Below are 13,610 nucleotides of genomic sequence, written 5' to 3'. Positions count from 1 at the left end.
CCACCCTCCACCCCCAAAAACACATACATGCTGAATGCAACTGGGGCTCCCTGGTAATCTGGGAACCGGTGATTAGTCAATAGCAACTCTGTTTTCATTTCACGATTGTACCACCACCACCAGAAAAAATTAAATTCTGCAAAATGTATTTAAATGAATGGTGTGTGCAGTCTTTTAAAGCTCTAATGAAAGAATGTGCGGCTGCAAAATCGAACATATTTAGGCCCAGGTTCCAAGCTCCTTAAAATGGGGAGGGTTCCTGAGTCCCAAGTATTATTCTCCAGGGTTGTCTCTCTAGGTGTGCTCATCTCATTCAAAGTTCAGCTCAGACCTGAACTTGTTTCCTCAGCAGCCGTAACTCGCTGAGTTATTTGGGTTGCTTCTCCCCTTCACGAGATAAAGAGATGGAAAAATCATGCCTATAATGGAAAACAATGCCATTGAATAGATGTGGGATTTATTTATTTTTAATTACAACTCAAGGCCAGGAAGTAATGAGCAAGCTATCTTCCAGCACCATCATATAGCTCTGCAAGTAGAAATATATCAACTACTAGCGTATGTTTCGCTCTATAAGACGCACCAGACCACAAGACACACCTAGTTTTTGGAGGAGGAAAACAAGAAAAAAAATATTCTGAATCTCAGAAGCCAGAACAGCAAGAGGGATCGCTGCGCAGTGAAAGCAGCAATCCCTCTTGCTGTTCTGGCTTCTGGGATAGCTGCACAGCCTGCATTCACTCCATAAGACGCACACACATTTCCCCTTACTTTTTAGGAGGGGAAAAGTGAGTCTTATAGAGCAAAAAATACGGTACCTTTTCCTGGCAAAGCTTGCATTTATTTTTTTGCAAATATGGACTATTGCTCCCGTAACTAATGCTCAGCTACAAGTCAAGCACCCTTCTGCCGGCAGCTTTCCTTCCTTCTATATATGTTGGGGTTCAGAGCAAGGCTATTATTAGCCACTCTGCTTTGTTTTAGGAACAGCCGGATAGTCAGCCAAACAGCCAGATCTGATGACAGATTACTTTATAGCTTTGGGCTGCAATTCCTTCCCCACTCCACTCCAACAGCTTTTAACAAATGCCATGGTATCTGCCCTTATGTTTTGTCAATGTGTTTTAAGAAAATCAGCCAACAAAGGCCTTTGTTAGCTGGCCCATCCTGGCACAGACTTTCCAGGAATGAGGATGAGTCATCTTGAATGAGATTAGAAATGGAAAATATTGGGGCCAGTAGCCAGATAGGATCGAAAGACTGCAGTCGGAGAACTCGCCAGGTTTCCAATCTGTTCTGATGGTTTTTACAGCCAGCCATAACATAGTTCTACCTTGAGTTTCCCCACCCACCCCGCTAGCTGCGTTCTGGACTCCAATCATGTTAGTTTGCCAGGGTGTATAGTATACTTCTGCATTCTTTACCTCCCTCCAAGCCTACTCACAAGTAGCTGACAATGTTTGATAATTTGGAATTTGGGGCACTTGTAGATAGAGAGTTCCAGAAACTGACAAGTGCTCTTTTTTTTGTCTCAGTCTCTCTGATTGAAAGGTTAACCCATAGCTGTCAACTGTCTCTTATTTGGCGGGAAAGTCCCTTATCCCAGCGCCGCGTCCCGCTGCTGTCCCTTATTGATGATGTCCCTTAAATTTCCCGGGTTTCAAAGGAAGCAGCTCCTCTCCCTCCCTCCCTGCAGGCCAGGGAGGAGGGAGGCTCCAACTGTGTTGCTTGGCTGCATTGCTCACCCAATAAGGAGTCTAAGAACGACTGGGGGGTGGAGCTTGCATGCCTTGTGCCGATCAAATCGGCCGCATTGCCTGGGGACTCGCCTTTGCTCAGCGCTTCCCAGCGGAGAGGTGACGGTGGTTTTCCTTGCTGCATCCCCTTTGCTGGATTGCTGCGCTGTGGGAACCACCGCTTGAGGCTTCATTTGGCTCCTGGCTGGGCTTTCTGCCTTTGGCTTGGAGGGGCTCAGAAGTTGAACATACCTGTGCTTGGAAAATCCCTTATTTTGGCTGCTGGTCCCTTATTTTCAAATCTGTAAGTTGACAACTATGGGTTAACCCAATAGTTAATCAGCTGAAACCAACCTAATTGACTAAAGTTTCCAGCTATAGTTCAAATAATATTTCAGAAACATCCACATAAGTATTCTTTTATCCAGCTGGCTCCATGTTTCTTCAATTAAGAACCCAGAGACCTCTAATTTTGAGACTGCAATGCCCAGCCCATGGCAGCCGTAAATCAAAGTCCTGAAGTCACCTGCCATTGTAAGCGAAGGCTAGAAAGGGCAATAATTCGGGGAAAAGAAAGAGACAAGATGAATCTACTTGTTGCTTAAATCAAAGTGAGCATGCTCAGGGAACTTGTATTTATTATTATTATTTTATCATTATATATTTATTTATACCCCAGCTTTTTCCCTAATGGGACTCAAGGTACGTTACAAGAACCACTAAAATCATAGAAAAATCAATCGTTAGAATACAATGAAACATGGATAGAATTAAAACGATATACATATATAAAATCTGTTGATGGTGCCTTATCACATGAACCAGATTGACTTATTCCTGGCTAGTGATCTTTTAAAATAAATTTATTTATGCATTTTTACAACTTATATATATATACTTCATACAATATTCATCATTATCGCTTATCCTTAGACTTCCCAGTTCATCTCTCCATGGCATTCTAGGTAATCTTTCGCTGGCTGCATATTCTATTATTCCAATCCATTTTTATCTCAAATCTTCCTTTATTTAATGTTATCTGCTGCTCATATGTTCATTCCTACTTGTAGGTTAAATGGAGTATTATACCCTCTAAGATACTCTTCAAAGCACTTCCATGTCGGTTTGCATTTCTTGGTACAGAAAGTATTGATTTGGTGTGTAATTAATTCAAGAGGGTTCTGGAAGCTCTGTGTGAAAGACACAAGCAGAAGGTTCATGATGTTTGGGTTATACCTTCAGAGAAGCTGGGTACAGCTGACTTAAACTGGTTCTCTTATCTCTTCAGTCAAGGTCATGCTGACTATAAAAGTAAGGCCAGAAGTAGCCTGGGTTTCACTTTCTCTGTCTCTTTTCCTTCTGGTGTGATGTTTTGTACCTAGTATGCTTAGTGTTAAAGTTTAGACTTATTATAAGTTATTGTAAGTTTAAACTTGCTGCAACTGGATTTCTTATGGACAGTGCCAGTCCTGAATGTATTGGATTTGTGACCATTATGCTCATTTGCCTTCAGTAGCAGAAAAACTCTGCTGAATGAAATAGGCCTCTGGTCTATTTTTTGGGAATCCTGCAACGTGTTTAAGTTTTTACTCTGCTAGCTATAGGTTGGAATCTGCTCTGGATCAATATTGAGTAGAATTTCATGACATTCCACTCATTCCTGGCTAGTGATCTTGTATTGGCCAGAGCAGCATAGTGGCGCATGCGTTGAACCCCACCTGATACCAGTGAGTTCAAGACTTCTTGCATGCTTGAACCCCAATAATCAGTTGCTGTGGGGGATTCTGCTTCTACATGCTGTCAACTAAGAAGGATGTTACGCAGAAAAGACAAGAAAGGAGGGGCAAGGGACATCCTTGCTGTGCATTCCTGTGTATTGTGCAAAGAGAAAACTTTTTCACTCCTTTGCAGGGAGCACCTAGAGTTCTTATTTTCACACATCAGTGTCATACATTATCATACGTGTGGAGGAAAACCTTAAACACGTTGCAGAGTGCCCCAAAATAGGCCAAAGGCAATAGTACTTCATTCAGCAGAACTATACTTGCGCTGAAGGCAAATGTTGCGTAATGGTTATCAAATCCAATGCAATCAGGATTGGCTCAGTGCATACAAAATCCAGTTGCAGCATTTATAAACTTAACTCATAATAAGACTAAACCTTAGCACTAAGAAACACCACACCAGAAGGAAGAGAGAGAAAGAGAAAGGTAAGACCCAGGCTCCTTTTGGTCCATACAGTAGTACCTCAGGTTAAGTACTTAATTCGTTCCGGAGGTCCGTTCTTAACCTGAAACTGTTCTTAACCTGAAGCACCACTTTAGCTAATGGGGCCTCCTGCTGCTGCTGCGCCTCTGGAGCACAATTTCTGTTCTCATCCTGAAGCAAAGTTCTTAACCCGAGGTAATATTTCAGAGTTTGTAACCTGAAGCATATGTAACCTGAAGTGTATGTAACCCGAGGTACCACTGTATTTATAGTCAGCATGACTGCAGAATAGAGATAAGGGAACTAGTTCAAAGCAGCTTCCCAGAAGGTATAACCCAAACAATCGTTAACACTGCTGCCTCTGCTTCTCTCACACAGAGATGCTTCTAGTAGTTTCTAGAATTAATCAGAATAGAAAAGAATAGGAAAGATCTTTACACATGAGATCAATACTTTCTGCACTAAGAAATGCAAACTGACAACCAGAACTTCAGAAGCACAAGCTTATTTGCACTTCCAACTTTTATCATCCGCTCTTCTACCCCCGCCCCCAACTCCCAGCTAGGTACACGATTTGCAATAATGTGATCCATCAACTAGAGAGTGTGTTCGAGGTGGCCTGAAAGAGAGAACTGCTGTTTGTTTCATGTGTAGTCATTCCACTGTCAACTCTGCTAGACAGGTGTTGTGGGTTTTTGCATTGCTTCCCTGAACAAAAGGAGGGGGGGAGGCAATGATAGGGAGCTATGCTTTTCTCAACCACTTTCATCTGCCTCCTGTCTTAAGGAACATCCCTACACAGCAACAGACGCAGGCCTACAGTCTGCTTACAGAAGTTGGCCAGTTCTCTTGGGATTTAAATGAGAGATCTGGGGCGCTGGTTAAATCCTGACAGTTTTCTGATGGTAAGTGAGGGCATCTCTGCAGGCTCTGTGCTTCTTACCTGTGGCGTGTTCAGGATAAGATTCCCTCTGGAATAGTATCTGGGACAGTTATATTTCTGACTCATCGGCATTTGTAATTAAACATGGTAATTCTATTCACTGTGGGGCTCGGGGTGTTGCAAATCGCCCTCTTCCCTTTCCCCCCCATTTTTGCGCATTTCATTTCTTTGTCACCATCTGCTGCGAAATGGCTGTTTCTCTTTCGGTGTGCACTTTGCATTGCCATCTGGGCAAAATTATTTGTCCCATTAATTGCGAAAATGTGTGAAGAAGCAAAACAAAAATGCTACTACAAGCCAGCGGAATGTGTGCTAAATGAGATCCAGCCCACTCGCGAGAACATTCACAGAGCTTGACATTATGAAATGCCTATTTTAATAGCCTCTCTTGCTAATTGGTCTTTGCACAGCGTCGAAAAATAGCTCTCCACTTGACTCTGTCCCACGGGGAGGGCCTGAAAAGATCTGAGTCTTTTTTACAAGATTATAAATATCTTAGCATGAGCACTGTCGTACTGTGGCTATCTTCAGGCTCCCACAATTGCTTTCGTGATCAGGAATCTGAGGTTCTAAAAGTGGCTCGCTGAAGGCCTTTGTTACCAAAGCTCCGTGTAGAGAGAAGCTTCCCCAAGGGGGAACAGGTGTATCTTTTTATATCTGCACACCTCCCCCAGGCATATAAACATCATTAGACCATTTAAGTCCTTAGCCATCCCATCTCCCCAGGGAAACCTGGGAGCTGTAGTTTGTGCAGGGCTACGGGTTGCTTCTCAAATTATCAGCACCAAACTACAGTTCCTAGTGTTCCATCTTGTCCATTTGAAGGCATAGAGTGGTTAGTAAGTACAGAGGTCTGTGCTAGAGTTGGCAGAGGCAGCAAGCAGCAGAGACAAGGAAGACCTGGCAGTCAGACAAGGCCTGCAGGACTTGGACAGCTCCCAGGACTTGGACAACTTGCTCCAACCACCTTGTAGCACAAAAATGATCCTTATGTCGTGGTGAAGGCCTTGAAGACTGTCTCCAGCCCTACCTTCTCAGTGAGTTTCTTTTAAAATACAGCCTTCTGAAACCTAGTGCTCTGCAAATGTTCTAGACGAGTCCCTTCATCCCCGGCCAGGGATGGAGAGCTGTAGTTCCCAACATCTGGAGAGCATGAGGTTGGAAAAGACTGCTTTAGGAGATTGCAGTGTGGCACTCCTCTGACACCATGTTCTCTTTGTGGACTGGTTATCCTCCCAGTTTGATCCCCCACAACAACCTTGTGAGGTAGATTAGGCTGAGAAGCAGTGACTGGCCCTAGGGCACCCAGTGAGCTTCACGGCTGATTGGGGATTTGAACCCTTGTCTCCCAAGTCCTTGTCTGTAACGGCTACACTACACTGTGTGCTTTGCAACAACATGCACATGCAGGCATAAATGCATAATGGAAGAGTTATGCAAACGATTCTCTAATTAATTAAAACAAAATAAGGCTGTATTGTCCTGAGCTAACTATGATTGAATCTTTGTTTCGTAAAGCAGAGGTGGGACTTGAGAGAACACAGACTGAGCTTTCCTATTGCCACTTTTGTAACTCGCTATACTACCATTATCTTACTTTATTGTTTGCTTTAATAGGGTGGGAAGGGTGGTGTGTATGGGTACTTAGTTTGTGGTTTGTTTGTTTGTTTTTATAAAAAAACTCTTTAAATAAACATTTAGTAAAAAAAACCAATGCAGGAAGGAGGAACCTGTGTTGCTAGACTACATCTTCCATAATCCCAGGCCATTGGGCATGCTGGCTGGGGATGATGGGAGTTGGAGTCCACAATTTCTGCAGAGCCTGCAGGCTCCCTGCCCTATTATAAAGTATAGTGATTATGGGATAAGTATTTTGCTATATGCTAATATACTACTCCCTTCAGTCCAAAGGGAAAGAGCAGTGAAGTCTTTCAGGAAATGCAATTAAAGCACATTTTCCTGCTTTCGCATTCCAGCTTGGTTAGATATACACTTTACGCAAACACACACACACACACACACACACACACACACACACACACGTAGAGAGCACATTGTTAACAGCTCGCCTCAAGTGGTTGAAGGCTGAACCTTGAGGGGCACTGAAGTTTTATAGATGTATGTTAAGTTGCATGTTTGGATTGTGGTTCCTGCAATTAGCAGATGAGGTGGGAGATGGGTTTTTGCATTAGACCACTTCCAACTGCAGCTGCGTTCTTGTACATAGAAAAGCAGGCATGCCTGGGAAACAACTAGATTAGAGGAACCTTGGCCCTGGCATCTCATTTAAGATGCATCATTATGTAGTTTGTGCCCCACGGTCTGAAATGTAACAGCCCAGATAATGTTTCATTTATCTCCTCATTTGCTTTGTGTGAGAATGAGGTTTAGGAAGAAAGAATTTTAGCTATGTGCATAACAGGAAATTGTATACTGAGAGCATCATAGTTGACAAAGGCTATCTGACCTTGAGATGCCAGAGAAGGAATGGACAATGTGAGCAGAGAACAGAGTAGCCATGTGGCGAACGATAACAAACGACTTTGGAAAAACTTGGAGAAAAGGCTCTCAAACCCATTCCAGTTTGGAAGACAGGAAAAACTCAGACCTTAGTGACTGCTAGCTCTGCCCATGGGAACCCCTAAGTAAAACCAGGCAGAGGTTCTGCTTGCAACCAAGTGGCATATAAATTTTGTTAAATAAAGAATAATAAAATAATTGTTGTGGCTCCCACTCAAGAACAGCAGCAACTTGGGGGTTAAGAAGCTATTCTTTATTCTGACAGTATAAACTCAGGAATGGGAGAAGAGCAGAAATTAATCAAGATGGCCCCGGGTACCAGTGGAAAGGCAAACCAATTCAAGCTTCATAGTCCCCTAAAGGCAGTTCGTGATTCCAGGATCAGGAGTTGCAGTCTGTGACTGCACAGGTTACACAACACTGTCAAACAGATAGTTATGTAAATTGAACTAACAAATATACCCACAATGTAACTGGCTGTGTTTAACTATATAAATTCTTTATACATCATATAAACATAACTCTTTTCACATGATCTAACTGAGTAGAAGCAATTAAGGACCAACATTTAGAACAGGAAATACAAATAGATCAGTTCTATACGTAATGTCCAAATAGAAGCTTTTGTGTTCCACGTATGTACAAAAGAATCAGTTTTTTTAAACGTAATGTCCAAATAAAAGCTTTTTGTGTTCCACGTATGTCTTAGCGAATACAAGAGTAAAACGTAACAACTTTAAGGAGCAGTACTTGCAAAAGATGAACTTTTGTTTGTAATGTTCCACATCTTTGTTTGCAAAGTATGATTGTTGTATGCAGGTTTCAGACAAAGGATACAAAAGATCTTAACATGTGCCTTTGCAAAATATAGTTGTTGTATGCCGGTGTCAGACGAAAGAACTTAAACGTGGCAAGGATTCCCGGAATAATACCTTGTTTCGCCCTGCCGGGCTTTGTCAGCTGAGCATACTCATATTTTGTGTATCAGAGACATGGAACGAGTGACATGGCGATGCTTCAGAGGCAACACCTGACTTTCCTCTTCCTGACTGCTGAGTCTCTCTCCCTTCTTCTGGCATTGAAAAGGGCCTCCCTGGCATTGCACTGGCCTTTCTCCTACCCCGGAGCCAAGAAGGAGAGGGCCTGTGAGTCTTCCAGAAGGAGAATCTGAACGGAAAGACCTGGCTCTGAGCAGGAGGACTCTGATCCATGATCTCTCTCCTCCCACTCGTTGCCCTCACCAGAGTCCTTGGGGATGGCCATGTCAGAAGGGTCTTTAGGTTTTTTCAGGTGCACACAATTTCTGGCCAGTTCAGTGGTTGTAATTTGTGGGCTCCTGCATGTGTCTGCATAAATAAAGAGCTCCTTCCTGCATGCATCAAGTAGATTTGAATGTCACCCAGGAAAGCCAAGTGCGTCACAGAGACACTCCTTATAAAAAATGCATGAGACTCTTATAAAGGCAATTACCTTTCTGCATGGCAGTGGAGGGACAATACGTGACCCAACGAAGTAATGAAAAACGTGTAAGAGTGGAACACGTTTTGTCCTGTCAACAAGTGAGGCTACCACCGCCACCACACACACACATAAAAATCCAGTAATTGAGCATGGCAAGGAAAAATAATCCAAAACAGAAAATTTAAGACGAAATGTGGATGATAGCAGAAAGAATTGTGACTTTTTGGACCCCCAGATGTTAAAGGTCTGACAACCCTGATTCTCCTTCTTCTTCTTCTTCTTCTTTAGATAAGTTCACATGATCTGTTTTGCCTGCTTTGGCCCCTATGGGGTAATGAGCCGTTGTCACGGGATCACCTTCCCTTTCATGACGAAACCCGTAAGCTGTTCGACAAACATAGCTTGGGAACATGTTAGTGGGCAGCTCAATGGGTTTTTGCTCCCAGTTCCTGCAAAGATGCCCATGGGAGCAAACCCCCCTTCAGCTGCCCTCCAAGGACTCAACCAGAAATAGCAGGGTTGGGTTAGGGTCGGCTAGAGTCAAAGGAAGAATTGGTGAAAGTGAGATTTGGGTGGGTTAAGCAAGGCTTCTATAGTGCCTTGAAGAAAATAGGCTAAACTAGATACTGCTGTGCAAAGGGCTGTAGCTCAGTGCAAAGGGCTGTAGCTCATCTGTTTGGCATTCACAAGGTCCCAGGTTCAATCCCAGTAGGGCTGGGAGAGGCCTCTGACCCTGGAGAGATGTTGTTCATCAGGTGAATCAATGGCCTGAGTCATTAAAAGGCGGCATGCTGTGTGGCTCCCAGGCTTGGACCAATGAACGCTCCCATAACCTTTGTGTCTTCCTTTTGCAGTATGTGACCCGCCGAAGGCTGCCACCAGCTCTTCCAGCATCCAATCATGGACACCGACACCGTGCCCCCACATGAAGCCTCGTTGACAGTGAATGAGCAGGTATGTGCCTCTCGCAGACCCCTTATATTAATAATAATAATAATAATAATAATAAAATTTATTTATATCCCGCCCTCCCCAGCCGAAGCCGGGCTCAGGGCGGCTAACAACAATAAAATAGTACAACATTCTAAAATCATTCATTATAAAATTAATTCGAATCAAATTGATGGCAACCATTGGGCTAGAGTTCTGTGAAGAATTACCAAAGGAGGGGGTCAGACTGTGCCTTGGCCAAAGGCCTGGTGGAACAGCTCTGTCTTGCAGGCCCTGCGGAAAGATGTCAAGTCCCGCAGGGCCCTAGTCTCTTGTGACAGAGCGTTCCACCAGATCGGAGCCACAGCCGAAAAAGCCCTGGCTCTAGTTGAGGCCAGCCTAACCTCTCTGTGGCCTGGGACCTTCAAGATGTTTTTGTTTGAAGACCGTAAGTTCCTCTGTGGGACATACCAGGAGAGGCGGTCCTGTAGGTACCGCCTTGTCAAAGGGGTGCTGGAGTGGCGGGGGAGAGGAGCTGCCGCTGCCCCAGCGGAGCCTTAGACAAGGTTATCCTTTGTTGTCTCTTTTCAGGTGATTGTGATGTCGGGTCATGAGACCATTCGGGTGCTGGAGGTGGGCGTGGATGCTCCAATACCTGTGGAGAACGAAGGGAAAACTCTGGAAACTGCAGCAGCAACCAGAGAAGAGGCTCCTGTGAGCTGCCCTCCAGAGCCCAGTGAAATGGGAAAGGAAGGGGTAGAGCAAAACCCAGCAAAGGCATCAGGAGAGTCAGGTGGTAAGAGGCACTTTGTTCGTTCATTCTTTCCATCCGCTCTGCTGCCTAAGAGGCCGTGCCACAAAATAAATTGTAGGTTAAATGGGTCAACAAGGGGGCAACCTACAGGCCTTTTAGTCTTCTTTTTGTGGTATATTCTGCATTAGGAAAAAGTCCAACTTTATAAAAAGTTAAGGACCCTACAATCTTCATCAGACGCCCTTCTCTGTGTGCCTCAATCAAGGGCCCAAGTGAATCGATCTTCTTGGTGGTGACTCTCCATCTGTGGAATGTTTTCCCCAGGGAAACACGTCTGGCACACGTCTTGTCAGTTTTTATGAGGCACGATAACACATTTGTTAATTTGCCAAGGCCTTTGGTACTTAAGTTTGTATCTACTTCATCTTTTAGTGAGGTGGGGTAGGACTTGTCCTTATTATGTTTCTGGGTGAGCATTTTAGGAATTTTGTATTGTAAAGCTAAAGGGACCCCTGACCATTAGGTCCAGTCGTGGCCGACTCTAGGGTTGCAGCACTCATCTCGCTTCACTGGCCGAGGGAGCCGGCGTGCAGCTTCCAGGTCATGTGGCCAGCATGACTAAACTGCTTCTGGTGAACCAGAGCAGCGCACGGAAACGCTGTTTACCTTCCCACCGGAGCGGTACCTATTTATCTACTTGCACTTTGACGTGCTTTCGAACTACTAGGTTGGCAGGAGCAGGGACCGAGAAACGGGAGCTCACCCTGTCGTGGGGATTCGAACCACCGACCTTCTGATCAGCAAGCCCTAGGCTCTGTAGTTTAACCCACAGCGCCACCCGCGTCCCTACAATTTTGCATTGTACTCTGTTTTAAATGATCTCTTTTTTCATCCTGCCAGTTTGTATTCTATCATGTTAAGTCACTTGGAGACTTTTTAATGTAAAATGACTCAAATGTAAGTAATCATAATAAGCAATGCTTTCCTAGCTGGTGAGGAAACATGGAGCACGTGAAAACATGAGGGACATTCTGCCAGCAAGGAGCACTTGAGAGGAGTGGAAACCCAGCTATTAACTCCCAGCTTCCAGAGGTTAGGCCAAAGGATGAGTAGTTTCTCCAGCCGAAATCTCTTGCCAGTGAGCTTTCACACTGCCTGTTGCCAGTTGGTCCATCTCTAGGCCTTGGCCCGCCATGTGGGAGTGGAGGGTTCAGGCAGCAGAGATGGATAGAAGCAAGCGGTTGCAAAGTGTGTGGGCTGGGCAAGGTGCCAAAGCCAGGAACAGAGAAGTGGGCAAATGCAGAAGGCATCTGGGTAATAGGGATAGTCTGGAAGACATGGAGGACCAAGTGCTTTCTCTAGGCAGTGCATTGTTCAGACTGGAGAACAGCAGTGGAGCCCTGCAGGCTATCTAGGCAAAAGTGGAAGGTACCCTAATTTGTTTCCTCCTGAGTTTCTTGCTAGAACAATTCTACCCAGATTCTTCACCTAAGAGGCCTAAGGTGCCTGCTGTTCCTTTCTTGGGGGCCTGATTTAAATGGGTGGACCTATCCACACGCTGTTCCCTGCAGCTGGGCTTCCTGGTTAAATGGGGTCCTCACCTGGTATGTTGGCAGTGTTAGCATGGGTCTTCTGATGGGTACCATAATCACCGTACAGTTAGCACAGGTTTGACTCAAATAACTATCATTAAGAAAAATGAGTCACTTTGCAAATTCTCTCATCATTTGTCCTTTGCGTGTAAAGCAGGTGCCCTCAAATTGAAGAAGAAGTACAGAACATTTTAAATAGGATCCCTTACTACAATGCCCAAAAAAATCTGCAGTCCTCCAAACATTTTTAATCAACTTATGGTTTACTTTTTTAATTGACTGCCCCATTGATACCCCACTGTGATGCCAAAAGGTCTTTGTGGCTTCTGCTCAAGCCCTCCCCCTCCCAAATTTGTCTATTTTAAAAAAAAAAAAAATGTGTTTTTTTCTTTTTCTTTTAACTGACGAGACCTGCAGGTCCCATGCTATAGTTTTCCCACTTCCAGATTGGGTCCTTTTTTAAAAAAAATAACAACACCCATTTTTATGCTTTGGTGATGCCCATGTTTACATTTTGGCCACATGCACTTTAAAGGACAATTGGAATTGGAGGCACGTGGGCTACACGCCCCCCCTTCTCTGCCTGCCATTATCCTATTTCCAAGTCCCTTCCCTGAATGGCTCTTCCTTCTGTAAAGGGCGGTTTCATGCCATGCTCACGAGTGCTACCTCCCTCTCCACTTGGCCCAGCATTCTGTGGGTATCACCCGAACGGGTAAACAAAATGAACTGTTTCCTCTTTTCTCCAGGTGAAGTAAAGGCATTACCTGAAATAACCCCTGCACCTATCCCAGGAATCGTCCCCTTCAGCCAAGTGACAAGCCAGCAAACACAAACTCTAACGCCCGTCACACTGCAAGCTGCACCGCAGGTAACTTACCTTACAGTTCTTTTGTCGGGCACGCGGGAGGAATATTGGCCACTGAACAGAGGAAATGGTGCATTTCAATTTCTGCAACAGTGGGAGTTTCCACCTGTGCCTTGGAAGAGCTAGGTGTGGACACGTCCTACTTATGTAGAAGCAGAGTTGCCAAGTCCCTTGGCTTGGGGAGGGGGGGTTGTAGAACAGAATTCCAAAACTGTCTGTGAAGTTGGCATTTGGTGTGCATTGAGCACTCTGGGCCCCAGGTGTTCTGGGATCAAGAATGCCACATTCTGTTCTATGGGGCTTTGATGCTCTCGAATGGGTTCCTGTTTTCAAAGTGTTCCATCTGGCCAGACTTTGTAGAAATCAAATGCACTCTTCCAGTGTTTACTGGCAGGGATCTGTTTCTTAGCTTGTGCAAAGCGCTGTGGGGCATATGCAATGCAACTCTGGGCCGTGGGTCTGTTCAGGGCCTTACACAGTAAAGAACTTATCGCTGTTAAGGGCAATCTCCTCCTTGTCCTGGAAAACCTGGGTTCCAAAGCACATAGGCATTTTGTTCACTGCAAGCTTATATGGAGCAACAATTTTTGTGAAGAAA

General features: G+C 44.6%; 1 protein-coding gene across 2 annotated transcripts in view; it reads left to right on the top strand.

The window, feature by feature from the left end:
- POU6F1 (POU class 6 homeobox 1) overlaps window positions 1-13,610 on the top strand; it is a 41,813-nt gene that overhangs the window by 15,316 nt on the left and 12,887 nt on the right. For both annotated transcript variants that reach the window (XM_083599260.1, XM_083599261.1), the window contains exons 2-4: window positions 9,723-9,822; window positions 10,390-10,594; window positions 12,894-13,015. In XM_083599260.1, the coding sequence (XP_083455386.1) occupies window positions 9,769-9,822; window positions 10,390-10,594; window positions 12,894-13,015 (381 nt within the window). In that variant the 5' untranslated portion in view covers window positions 9,723-9,768. The remainder of the gene's footprint in view (window positions 1-9,722; window positions 9,823-10,389; window positions 10,595-12,893; window positions 13,016-13,610) is intronic.

Source organism: Podarcis filfolensis, assembly GCF_964270895.1.
Source record: "Podarcis filfolensis genome assembly, chromosome: 2".
NCBI classification, from domain to species: domain Eukaryota; kingdom Metazoa; phylum Chordata; class Lepidosauria; order Squamata; family Lacertidae; genus Podarcis; species Podarcis filfolensis.
Note: the sequence above shows the minus strand (reverse complement) of the source record. Positions and strands in the feature narration are given on the sequence as shown.